General features: G+C 34.7%; 1 protein-coding gene across 2 annotated transcripts in view; it reads left to right on the forward strand.

The window, feature by feature from the left end:
- Positions 1 to 14,144, forward strand: part of MYOM1 (myomesin 1) — a 147,731-nt gene that overhangs the window by 29,510 nt on the left and 104,077 nt on the right. For both annotated transcript variants that reach the window (XM_045527395.1, XM_045527396.1), the window contains exon 5: positions 10,869 to 11,009. In XM_045527395.1, coding sequence (XP_045383351.1) covers positions 10,869 to 11,009 — 141 coding nt within the window. The remainder of the gene's footprint in view (positions 1 to 10,868; positions 11,010 to 14,144) is intronic.

The raw sequence follows: 14,144 nt of genomic DNA on the forward strand, positions 1-14,144 counted from the left end.
CCCTGGTGTCAAGCACAGTATTTTGCACGTGGTGGATGCTCAGTAAGTTTTTTGTTGAATAAATAAAATTGCTACAGAAAGTTAAGAAATAAACCTGTGAAGAGTTCAGTGGTACTATAACATATAACACAGTCTGAAAGGTGATTGTTCCGTAATGTTTGAAATCAACTTTCTCCTGTACTTTCTAAAATATCAGCTGGGTTGTATGCCAAGTTTATGTTTAACTTTATAAGAAACTCTTCTCAGGCTGGGCGCCGTGGCTCACGCCTATAATCCTAGCCCTCTGGGAGGCTGAGGCGGGTGGATCGCTCGAGGTCAGGAGTTCGAGACCAGCCTGAGCGAGACCCCGTCTCTACTAAAAATAGAAATAAAAATTATCTCGACAACTAAAAATATATATAGAAAAAAAATTAGCCAGGCATGGTGGCGCATGCCTGTAGTCCCAGCTACTCGGGAGGCTGAGGCAGTAGGATCGCTTAAGCCCAGGAGTTTGAGGTTGCTGTGAGCTAGGCTGACGCCACGGCACTCACTCTAGCCTGGGCAACAAAGTGAGACTCTGTCTCAAAAAAAAAGAAACTATTCTCAGCTGTTTTCCAGAGTGGCTATACCATTTTACATTCTCACAGCAATGTGTAAGGATTCTAGTTTATCCACATCCTTGCCAACATTTATCATTTTCTGTCTTTCTTATTATGGCCATTATAGTGGGTGGGTATGTAATGGAGTCTTGTTGTGGTTTTGATTTGCATTCATTTAATGACTAATGATGCTGACCATATTTTTATGTGCTTATTAGCCATTTGTATATTTTCTTTCATGAAATACCTATTTTTTTTGGAGACAGGGTCTTGCTTGGTTGCCTGGGCTAGCTCACCACACCCTCAAACTCCTGGGCTCTAGGGATCTTCCTGCCTCAGCCTCCCAAGTAGTTGGGAGTACAGGTGTGTGCCCCCACACCCGGCTAATTTTTCTATTTTCTGTAGAGATGGGGTCTTGCTGTGCTGCCCAGGCTGGTCAAGCAATCCTCCCACCTCAGCTTCCTAAAGTGCTAGGATTATAGGTGTGAGCCACTGTGCCCGGCCTCATTTTGTAATTGGATTTTTTTCTTATGAATATTGAATTGTCACAGTTATTTAAATAATTTGGACACAGGTCCTTCATCAGATATATTTGCAAATATTTTCTCTCATTCTGTGCCTTTCCTTTTCATTCTCTTCACAGTGTCTTTCAAAGACCAGAACTTTTTACTTTTGATAAAATTTGTCAGTTTTTTTGTTTTCAAATCATGCTTTTGGTGTTATATCTAAGAGCTTTTTGAGTCAACATCTTAGAGAGTTTCTGTTATTTTTCCTTGTAAGAGTTTTATCATTTTAGCTCTTATATTTAGAACTGTAATCCATTTGGAATTATTTTTTGTGCATGATGTTGAATAAAGTTCTAAATTCACCCTTTCATGCATGAATATACAGTACAATTGCCCCAGCACCATTTGTTGAAAAGATTATCCTTTTCCCCGTTAAATTCTTTGACACCTTTATCAAAAATCAATTGACCATAAATGTAACTAAGGGCTTATTTCTGGAGTCTTAATTCTGTTCCATTAACCTGTATGCTTGTCCTATGCCATTATCACACTGTTACTGTTGCTTTATAAAAAGTTTTGAAATTGGTGAATGTAAGTCCTCAAACTTAGTTCTTTTACAAATTTTTTTTTTTTGCCTATGTAGTTCCTTCATATTTCCATATAAATTTTAGAATCACTTTGTCAGTTTCTACAAAGAAAAAACTGCTGGGATTTTGATAAGGATCATGTTTAATCTATCAATAAATTTTGAAAAATGTGCCATCTTAAAAATATTGACTCTTCCAATCTGTGAACAAGGGATGTTTCTTTAAGATCTTCTTTCCTGTATCATAATAATGTTTTGTAATTTTCAGTGTACACTTCTTTGTTAAAGTTATTCCTAAATGTTTTATTATTTTTGATGCTATTGTGAATGGAGTTGTATTAATTTTATTTTTGGATTATTGATTGCTAATATTTAGAAGTTAATTGATTTTTGAGTTTGGATTTTGCATCGTATGGCCTTGCTGAACTCATTTATTAGTGCTAGCATTTTGTGTATGTGTATTCCTTAGGATTTTCTACATATAGGATTATATCATCTGTAATGAAGGGTAGACTTACTTCTTTTCAATTATTTTTTTAACTAATTGCCCTGACTGGAACCTCAAATGCAATGTTGAATAGAAGTGGCAACAGCAGATATCATTGCCTTGTTTCGATCTTAGGAGGAAAGCATTCTGTTTTTTACCATTAAGTGGGATATTAGTTGTAGATTTTTTATAGATGGCCTTTATCAGGTTGAGGAAGTTTCCTTCTATTTCCATTTTATTGAGAGTTTTTAATATGAATGAATGCTAAATTTTGTCAAATGTTTTTCTGCACCTATTCAGATGATAATGTAGTTTTTGTTCTTTAGCCTATTAATATGGTATATTACACTAATTGATCTTCAAATGTTAAATCAACCTTGCATTCCTGGGATAATCTTTCCTTGGTTTTATTTATTTTATGTGTTGCTGGATTCCATTTGTTAACATACTGTGAAGGATTTTTGCATCTATGTTCATAAGGGATATTGGTCTATAGTTTTCTTTTATTGTAATGTTTTTGTTTGGCTTTGATATCAGGTAATACTGACTTTATAGTATGAGTTGGAAAGTGTTCCCTTCTCTATTTTTGAAAAAAATTGGAAATGATTGGTGTTGTTTCTTCTTTAAATATTTGACAAAATTCATCAATGATGCCTTTTGGGCATGGACTTTTCATTGTGGGAAAATTTTAAATTACTAATTCATTCAAGTTCTTTACTTGTTATTGGTCTATTCATACTTGTTATTTCTTCTTGAGTTAGTTTTGGTAATTTGAGTCTGTAGGAATTTTTCCATTTTATCTAAGTTGTCTAATTTGTTGTCATAAAGGCATCTATACTATTTTCTTGAGAGCCTCTTAATTTCTGTAAGATTGTTAGTGATGTCTCTTCTTTCATTCTTGACTTTAATAATTGTGCCTTCTATATTTCATGGTCAATCTAGTGAAAGCCTTGCTAATTTTCTTGATCTTTTCAATGAACCAACATTTGTTTAATTGATTTATCTATTTATAGTTCTGTTTTATATTTCATTGAATTCTACTCTAATCTTTATTATATCTCCCTTCTGCTTGTTTTGTATTTAATCTTTTTCTAGCTTTTTCTGGTGGAAGTTTGAGTTTGAGACCTTTCTTCTCTTCTAATATAGACACTTAAAGCTGTAAACTTCCCTCTAAGGACTGCTTTAGCCTGTGTCCCATAAATTTTCATATGTTGTGGTTTTGTTTTTAGGTAGTTCAAAATATTTTCTGATTTCCCTTGTGATTTCTTCTTTGACTAATAGGTTATTTAGAAGTATGCTGTTCATTTCCTGATATTTGTGGATTTTCTAAATTTCTTTCTGTTATTGATTATTGTTTAATTCTTCCATTGTTAAGGAATATACTTTCTATTATTCCAATCATTTTAAATTGATTAAGATTTTTTTTGTGGACTAGCATATGAATTCTCCTTGAGAATGTTGACAAGAACAAGTACTCTGTTGTGATTGGGTGAAGTATTCTAGAAAGGTCAGTTAGCTCAAGTTGATTGATAGTGTTATTTAAGTCTCCTATATTCTTGCTGATTTTTGTCTAGTTTCTCTATTAATTATTGAGAGTGTAGTATTGAAGTCTCCAACTATTATTTTTCAATTTTCTATTTACTGTTTCAATTCAGTCATTTTTGCTTCATGTATGTTGGGCTCTGTTGTTAGGTACATATTTATTTATAATTTTTATGGTTTTTTTAGGAATCTACCCTTTTATCATTATGAAATGTCCTTCTTTGTCTCTAATGATGTTTTTATTTGATGTGTATTTTATTTTATATTAAGATAGCTACTCCAGCTCCTTAAGGTTACTATGTGCATGTTATAGCTTTTTCATTCTTTTACTTTAACATGTATGTCTTTAGAGTGTGCCTCTGGGGGCAGCATATAATTGAATTAATTTGATCTTTTTTTTTTTTTTTCCCATCCAGTATGACAACCTCTGCCTGTTTCTTGGAGTTTTTATTCCATTCACATTGAATAAAATTACTGATATGGTTGGATTTATGTCTGACACTTTTGTTGTCTTTTTTTTAGTATATCTCATATTTATTTTGTTCTTTTGTTCCTCGTTTACTGCCCTGTTTTGCATTAAATAGATTTTTTAGTGTACCATTTTAATTCTTTTGTTTCTTGACTATATTCTTTGAGTGTTATTTTAGGGATTGATTTAGGAATTATAGTACACTTATTAACTTATCACTATCTACTTCAGATTTAAACTAACAATACCAGTAAAATATAGAAACTTTGCTCTAATATAGCTTCATTTCCTTGCCTCTTCCTTTGTACTATTGTCAGATATATTACAACTATGTACATTAAAAACCTGACAATGCAATGTGATAAGTATTTTATGCAATCTTATTTATTTTAAAGAGTTTAAGAGAATAGAAATATATGTCTGTGTGTGTGTGTGTGTGTGTGTGTGTGTGTGTGTGTGTATACACGCACTGTCCTTTGTATTTACCCAATTATTTACTTTCTGGTGTTCTTCATTTTTTTACATGGGTTCAAAATACTGTCTAGTGTCATTTCCTTTAAGCCTAAAAGATTTCCCTTAACATTTCTTGTAAGGCATGTCTGCTAGCAATGAATTCTCTCAGTCTTTTTCTGTCTGGGCATATCTTTACATTTAGTTTTGAAGGATAGTTTGTTGGATATAGAATTCTTGATTGACATTTTTTAGCACTTAAATACATCATGTCAGTGCCTCATGGAATGTATTTTTCCTGGTGAGAAGTCAGCCATTAATAATATTATTGTTCCCTTGTAGGTGATGAATCATTTTACTCTTGCTGCTTTTAGGGTTTCTATTTCTAGGTATGTGTATGTATCTCTTTGTGTGTTATTCTACTTGGATTTGTTGAACATCTTGGATTCATAGATTAATATTTTTCATCAAATTTGGGTGGTTTCAGTTTATTGTTTCTTCAAATATATTTTCCTGCCCCTTTTTGCCTCACTTTCTGGCATTGCCATTACTCATATATTGGTATGTTTGACATTGTCCCACACGTCTCTCAGGATCTTTTAAATTTTCTTCATTCTTTTCTCTGTCTGTTTTTTAGATTGGATAATTTCTATTTTCAGGTTCACTGATTCTTTCTTCCTCTATCTAAAATTTGCTATTGAGTCCCTCTAAGAAATTTTCACTTAACTCAATGTGCTTTTCAGCTCCAGCATGTCCATTTGATTCTATTTTATGATTTCTATCTCTTTGTTGACATTCTCTATTTATTGGGTCACTGTTATAATACATTCCTTTAACTCTTTAAACATGGTTTCCTTAGTCTTTGAACATATTTATAATTGCTGCTTTTAAGTCTTTGCTAAATCCAACATCAAGGACCACCCAGAGGCAATTTTTGTTCCCTGCTCTTTTCTGTTGGTGTGAATCACACTTTCCTATTTCTTGGCATGTCTCATAATTTTTGTTTGTTTTTGTTGTTAAAAATGGACATGTCAGGTAATATATTGTTGCAATTCTGGATTCTGAATTTCCCCCTAAGTGTTTTGTTGCTGTATTTTGGTTTTGTTTGATATCTTGCCTGGACACGTTGATAGAATCTCTTTATCCTGCACTGTGTGGCTGCTGGTGTCTCTGTTCAGTTTTGTTTGTTTTTTAAATTTCCTGTTTTCATTTTTAAGCCTGAATTGCTAGGGATCACACTGTGTTTGCGTAGATAACAGGCCAGTCAATGAATGGTCAGATATTGTGCCCAAAATTCTCAAGGCAGTAAAGCTTCCACCCTCTGGCGATAGATCTGTGTCTAAGTTGGGAACACAGTTAAAGTGCAGGTGGTTTTAAGTAAGTCCTGGCTTTGCTTAACTCTAGGCTTTCTTGCCTCTCCCCTGCACTTGTGAACAGGCTTACAATAAGCCAGTGATGTGTGGACAACTTGGTCTTCTCCAGTTTTTCCTACACAGATATTATGGAGAGCTTACATAGGCCCCCTATGACTATCTTATTTTCCAGATCTTCCTGGTAAATTTCTGGCTGATCTGCCAATCTGCTGCTTGCCCCAACCACGATTGCAACCTTAGATTAGCTGAGCTGCTGGTCTTCCCTTGTTTGTTTGTCACCTAGATTGCTACTGTAACTCACAGTGGACGTGGGGATGTGCTGGATGTGGGGTTTTATGCTCTGGTCTGAATCAAATCAGCCCCCTCTAGCAGTGAACTCTCCTTCTCAGGCATTTTCCCACCTTGGTAGAACTACCATATGGACTGAAGTGGGAGTTAGGAGAATCCTAGCCAGGAACGCCACACAGACTCTCACTGCTTATATGTGAAGTTCAGTAGGTTTTTTGTTTTGTATTGTTTTTAATAAATACCACTTTTCAGTGTAGCGTATGGCTTTGATTGATTTTCAGAGCCTTGGTTTGGTTGTTTCTGACAATGTGTCCTGTTTTACCATTGCATTTTGGGGAGAGGAACTGATGAACTATTCATTCCACCATGCTAGAAATCCTGCCTCTGTAGCAGTCATTTTTTCTAGCTTCTCCATTGATTCTGATGTGAAACCAGGGTTGAGAATTACTGAGCTAGTATATGATTATATAAAAATAAATCTTGATTTCACTTCATTCAATAAACACTTATCGAGCGGTGTCAGGCACCAGATGCAATGCTGAGGATACAAAGATGACTGAGACCATCTCTTTCCTTGAGTAGTCACAGGCAGGGGGAAAGACAGAGAAACTGATTGTGCAGTGTAACTTTGAGCACGGAGAAATGGGCAACACTGACTTTGGGAGCACAGTCAGCAAAGGCAGTGCCCACCGTGCATCATTTCTCTGAAACATGCTAATAGGCTCTGAGTATTTTCAGAAAATAATATAGCCATTAAGTAGATCTCATCTTAAGTATGAATAAATTTATTAATCATAGGGAACTTGGAACAGTTCCTAATATTATATGGTGATTATAAACATAACTTTGAGGGACCAGCATTTTACTTTATGTAAACTTTAATGAGTTTTTCATGCTTAATTTATAGCTGGACTGTGATGATTTCATAACCTCAATTTATGTGAATAAATTCAGGAATAGATATTAGAGTCTTTATGGGCAGAGTGACATGATGTTATGGTCTCTGAAGTGGGGAGTCCACAAAGGCAAGCCATAGGAGTGTAGGAAAAAATATTAATGTTTCTATGTTTTTTAAAAAATAGCATTTGGTCTTTACATTTTTTCTATTGAATGTTTCATAGTGAGAATATTTATACAGCAATATATGGATAGAACTTATAAATAAACAAATATATATAGGTGACATGACCCCAATATTTTTTTATCAAGAGTACTCAATCACAAAAGTTGGAAAACACTGGTATAGTGAAAAGAACAAGAACCAGAAAATCAAGGAGAAATGGGTGTTAGTCCTAGTTCAGCTACCAACTCACCATGTGAGCATGGGTGAGTTACAAAGACCCTTTAGCTTTAGTCTCCGCATCAGTAAAATCGGGGGCCTGGTGTAAATATCTCTGAGATCTCTTCTAGCTCTGGAATTCTATAAATGGTTTGTTCTTGCTTTTCCTGTTCACCATTATTGTGAAGTTGCATGAGCAGAGGGTTATAATATTTTCTGTTCAGTATTTGGATTAGATGCAGGTGTGAGCCTATTTCTGGGTTCCTGGAATATTTACAGACAGTTCCTTCTGTACCTTGGCCAGAGCTCTTCTCTGTGGTTCTGCTGGCCATAGATGTGATAATGTCATATACACCAGGATATTTATTTAAAATCTGTTAACAGTAGACATATGAACAAGGGCATAGCAAAATTAGTAGCAGAGTACAAAAAGATGTACCTAGGCACAGTTACAGATCCATGGATGCATGTATGCACACAGTCAACTCTCACCTATTGCCTTCATAAATCAACATTCTGAAAGTTTCCTGATTTAAGCTAGTACATAAAGAATAGTATGTGTACTTTTAATAGGTAAAAAACCTATAAATATCCATATATATCAAGTTTGGTATCTACTCAGAAATTGAGTTGTTAGGGGATTATTTTTAAAATTGAGATACAACTAAAAGCCCAAGAGGTTAGTAAGCCCGTATTTAGCTATTTGATTTAGGTTAAAGGAAATTTAAAATCTACATATTTTATTTAACTTCTCTAAAAACATTATTCAACTTTAAAATTAGATAGAGTAAGATGTTGGCCTTCAGTGTTCATGGATCATGACAAAATAGACTATTGATGGGTTTTCTTCAAATAATTACACCGTTTATTACATAGTCACTTCTTTAAAACTTCATGTTTCTCTGATTTAGTTTTGTTTGCTAGCTTCAATAAATGACAGCATTACTAAGTCATCTGTTTTCATAGTATTTCAACATCTAATCCTTCACACACTCTTTTTTATTAGAAATCAAAAGCTAGAAGAAACTCTAGAGAACATAACAAAGGTGGAGGTCTTGTCTTTTCTAAATAATACTATGTAACACATAACATCATAATGCTTTTTATGAAGTTTTTTGTTCCAGATGAAATATGAAATGGAAGCTAATGAAAGTGCCATGATTCTTTAGCATAAAGTTAAACTATTAACACACTAACTGCCATGTGAGTTGTATTTAACTCACACTAGTTTTGAGCCCAGGGCCTTGTGAAGCATATGTAACTCACACCTCTCTTCACCTTGGGAGCTGCAAGGACTATTTTTCAAGTTGCATATAACTCACGCACAGAAAACAATAAAAAATAACAAATTTTTCATTAAACTAGAAAGGATCATTTTGTTTTCGAAGTTTTTATTCTATTTTCGTAATAAAACACCATGGCCCCAAGGAAAAACATTTTTTTCTAGTGTGGCAGTCAATCTGTTAAAAATCAGCTGCTGTGATTTACCTGTGAAAATGGAATAATCACATTCTGGCATGTTCTAGGTAGTAAATGCATCATTTTAAAAATTTGTCTTAAAAGATAAATGACAGAAAAAGGAACAACACAATGAAAAGAATGACAAATCATATTTCCTATTTTGATGTAAATCAATGTTGAAAAATATGAGCTTATGAGACTAAGACTGTAGAAAGTAGAATGAAAGTAAAGAAAAAAGAGCAAAAACATAAAAAAAAGAGAGAAATTAGAAAATCCAACTGTTATAGAAATGGGGAAAAAATGAAACTTTTAAGCCCCACAGTTAATTTTATTTTTTACAGTAATGGAATAAAGGGGTGAAGGAAAATACCACTTTAAACTTGGACCTGTAGAAGCACAGCCTGTTCTTTGTGACCTGCTGGGGTATAGAATGCTGTCATTTTGCTGCTGCCTGAACAGCCAGCCAGGAACAAATTTCATTCTGGCTTCCAACTGGTAACCAAGCCACAAGCTTGAATTCAAGTTCTAACCTTTAGTTTTAATGCTGATCATAGAAAAGGAGCTAGATATCTCCCCCTGGGGGGAGGGGGTGGATAATGGGGCAGGAAGAGGTTTGTCACGTCCATGGGACCTCGCAGAGGGTTAAGGCAGTCGTCCACCCTGCACCTCCAGGTTTGCAGCCACTGCTCGCTCTGCACTTCCTTGAAGCCTTTTGATTTTGGCAATCCATTTTTCTTTTCCAGATGATTTTCAGAGATTAGGAGTGGTCAAGATTTGGATGGTTTGAAGGTTTTCTGCTTCCGCTGGGCAGCTGGGTTTTTCCTACACCACACCATTGCCATTCACCTTCTCCTCAAATATTCTCTAGATCAGCAGATTTTTTCTGTATTAACTTTTTCCTTTAGAATAGTTTCACATTTACAGAAAAATTACAAGGATAGTGCAGAAAGTTCCTAAACAGGCCCCTATTGTTAAATCTTTCATTACCATGTGGATCAGGGTCTTTTTACCCTGAGTCCAGGAATTGACTTTAAGCAGGCCATGAACTCCTGAAGTTTATGCCAAATTTTATATGTTCATATGAAAATGCGTTTGATTTCAATCAAGAACTATATAGATTAAGACTATACTTTTCGTTCTATCAATCCTTTTTCTCTGCAATCTCTGCTCTCGTATTTTCCACCTCCCCAGTAAATTTTTTGGTTTATTAGAACACTACCTCCAAGTGCACATTTGCACCACTGTGCATAGGCAGACAGAACTTTACCACACCCCTATTCATCTCTGAGTCATTTGACACCATATGTTCACATAAAATATATTAACTTTATTGTTTGATGAGCCCAGTGTCCCTTCAAATGCAGGAGTCTACCTACAGTACTTAAAGATCTCAAAGTGTGAACCTAGGGCCCTGCATCAGAATTGCCTAGGCTCCCTGTCCAGAAAAGTATGCATTTTTAACAATCCGTGGAAAGGATTTGGATGCACAGTGTATCAAAACCATTTATGCAGACTGCCTAAATTTTAAACATTACATTAACAGCAAAAGGTATTTGGAACTATTATAAAAGCATCATTCTTTTCCCTTGAAACTTTAAGGGGAAAAAAGCCATGAAATTACTGCAGCTGTAAAATTACTCTCACTATTTTCTTTTGTGTCTGTACAGAGTGGATTATGAGAGCTCTTTCTAACTCCACTTTAGTTCTAAAGATAAAGATAATTATAACCTTAGAGATCTAAGATTCTGTAAAAATTCTCCCAGGTTAAAACTTTCTTCCATCAGTATTCTGAATATTTTAAATGCATTTTTTGTTACTGTCTTTAATAATACTAGGGAGTTTGTTTCAGACTTACAGATTCCAGTCTGCTGTTAGACGATTATTCATCCAAGTTGAGTACCAAAACAAAGAGAGCCAAGCACAGCCTTCTATCTGGAGAAGAGAAAGAAAATCTACCAAGTGACTACATGGTGCCTGTTTTCTCAGGACGGTTAGTGTACTTTTTCTTTCTGGCTTTATTACAAAGTGGGGAGTAAATGTTACATAATAATAATAATAGCAGCTAACATTTATTGAGCACTTACCATATACTGGTTGAGAAAGATCTGAGGAAGTTTGGAGCCCTGTGCTAAAAGAGATGTGTTAACTTTGTAAAAAGGGATTTCCTTTTCAGAAATCTTTGCCATCACATAGGATGGCTACATGATGAAAGAGAAAGATTAGATCTTATTGCTTCTTAAATGGCATTAAGTGGGAAGTGGAGCCTTGGATGCTAGTGATTGAACACTAAAAAGAAAAGCTCAAAACTAAAATATTGGGTGAACTAAAAAAAAAAAACCCAGGTGATTTGTTTAGGTAGCTGGAAAACATCTTGGTTGTCAGTGTGGTTTTAATTATTATTCGTTAGGGAAAAAATTTAATCATAATTTGAATGCCTAGCTTATATTTGTTCAATGGAAAATAGATTGCATTTGCTTTGAGGCAAACTTCAAACAAAATAACCACTAAGTCACAACTCTATGTAATGCCAATTTCCTATCTTTAAACATTTTTTTTTTTTTTGGTGATAATAATGTTCAAAGGAATCTTGAAAGGAAATTGGTCCGAGACACCAAGATTAAAGTTTAACAGGAACTTTCTGGCTGGTCCCCTGTTTACTTTCCTTTGAATGGAAAGTTATTCTCATAGCTAAGGTGACACTCTAAATGAGGCCATCCTCTCAGGGCAAATGTCATGGAAAAGTAGATCCTCATTGAAAGTCAGGAAGTAATTTGGTCATGATTTTTTGGTGACCTACGTCTGTTCCCTGTGTCTTTCCATTGCCCTCTGACAGCTGCTTTCTGCCTTGTGTCAGAGGCTAATGTCATAAGTTCTCTGAACCTAATTAGGAAGGTAAGGGGATAAACAACATTCTATTTTTAGCTTTTTATCTGATATCTTTGATATCTATGATTTTTTAAAATTAACTTTCCAGAGAAACATCCGTATATTGTTAAGTATGCTTGCCCAGATTTGGCCTCCTTTAATTCCCACTTGTATTCGTTGCAGGAGATGGCTAGGCTAGAGGAGTATTTTGTGTTCAGCTTTTTTTGCCACTCTGTTTCAAAAAATCATTTAAAAACCACGTCAGCTTAGCATTAGCCTATATGACATGCCTCTCCACCTGGATGGTATGAAATGAAACTTCTCACTCCTAATGTCTTCTTCCCGCTCTGTTCCCACCAAACCATTTTGTCTCTTCCAGGCCAGTCTCAAGAAATGATCATTTATATAATCAACTGTGATAAAAGAAAAGGATAATAAAAACTGATCTTCTATGTTCTATTTCTAGTTCTTCTATACATTTTATATGGATCCATCTCCTATATTCTATTACTGTGTTGAAAATAACATTTCACAGTAGTGTTGATAGTATTAACAATCCGAGAAGAGGATGGGAAAGAAATTAACATTTGTTGCATACCTGCAGTTCACTGGGAATCATACTAGGTGCTTTATATAAACTGTCTTGCTAAATCCTCCATACAGCCCTGGAAAGAGATCAGTATATCAATTTTTTTGGATGAGGAAATCAGGGCTCCATGCCTTGCTGAAGGTCACATGTCTGGCAGTGAAAGAGCTAGCCTAGCCAATGCAATGTACATGCCCTCTACAAGTAGAGTATGTCTCTGGAAAATGCCATTTCCTCTACATGCCACCTGAGAATTCCTTCTTATACTCCAGCAAGTTCACTTTGTGTCAGCAGTAGGTTTTGAGTCGAAACTGTGAGAGATACGCAGAGTATTGGGAGGTTTTTAATTTATTTTTAATAGTACTGTAATGTATTTTGTCAATATGTTAGCATCACAATCTTGATCTTATGCCCAGATTGTAGAAGGGTTACCACTGACAACCCCTTGTATTTACTTAAAGGAGAATATCCCTGCTGTCCTGGGTCCAGCATATTTTTTTAAGTGTACTTGAGTTCTCATGTGAAATAATTATAGTATTTTTGAAGTTTATTTTTAAATGGAAAAGGCAAGGTGGTTGTAACTTCATTCTGCCCTTTAGAGCTATGTTAACATGTCTGGTATTAGAGGTAATGAGAGCTTAAGCTTAAAGTTCTCTCACTTAGAGCTTGGGACAAGACTAGCATTGAATGTGATCTGTTATTCTATGTATTGAAACATATTACAAAGCTCATTTCAAATATCTCTATTATATATTGACATCTATAGAGAAGTCCTAGCTAATTCTCCTGATGGTTTGTGTTGTGTTCACTTATTAATTCATTCACTTCCTACCTTATTCCAAAAAATGTTAGAGGTAGTTATGTCATGACACTAAGATAGAAATCTTTCATCTTCCCCCCACCAAATGATAGGGGATTAATATAGCCACTCACTTCCACAGTTAGGACTAACTTATTAATATTTATAGAGATAGAGAAAAAACTTAAAATTTACTCACTAAGTTTGGTCAGAAATAAGGTGGACTTATCTTGTCTGCCAGATGTTTTCATAGCATTCCATGAGAAATTCCAAATTCTGGCAAATACTGAGTCCTGTTCCTCAGCAAACTGCGTAGATTCAAGTGCTTGGAACTTGCAAACACAATGGTAGTACTTGCTTAATTTTTTAAGTAATCATTCTTATAAGAAAACCAAATGTACAATTCTGACTTAAGAGGTTTAAGGAGACTCAATTTCAAAAGAATCTTCAATGTAATAAATACAGTCTTTTACTAAAACATCCAATGGGGTTTACAATAAAGGCATTGAAGGAGGTTAAAAATAATCCAATATGTTTAACAACATTAATAAATCACAGCACAAATTATATCATAAACTACCACATTAGACACAGCACTTTTGGATATTGTCACTGACCTGCCATCATCATCAATTATGAGTAATAAATAAGTCACATTTATAAATATCACTACTTTGATTACAAGTTTGATAATTTCTTTTCATCAAGGTTGAGTATCCAATATGACAGTCTTCATATTGGATACTCACAAACATAGTGTGTGTGTGTGTGTGTGTGTGTGTGTGTGTGTATATATATATATATATATACACACACACACACACAACCTTTATTATCTTAGAAAGAAACCTAGTGGGCATAAGGATCTCATGTAA

The sequence above is a fragment of the Lemur catta genome, chromosome 16, assembly GCF_020740605.2.
Source record: "Lemur catta isolate mLemCat1 chromosome 16, mLemCat1.pri, whole genome shotgun sequence".
NCBI lineage: Eukaryota > Metazoa > Chordata > Mammalia > Primates > Lemuridae > Lemur > Lemur catta.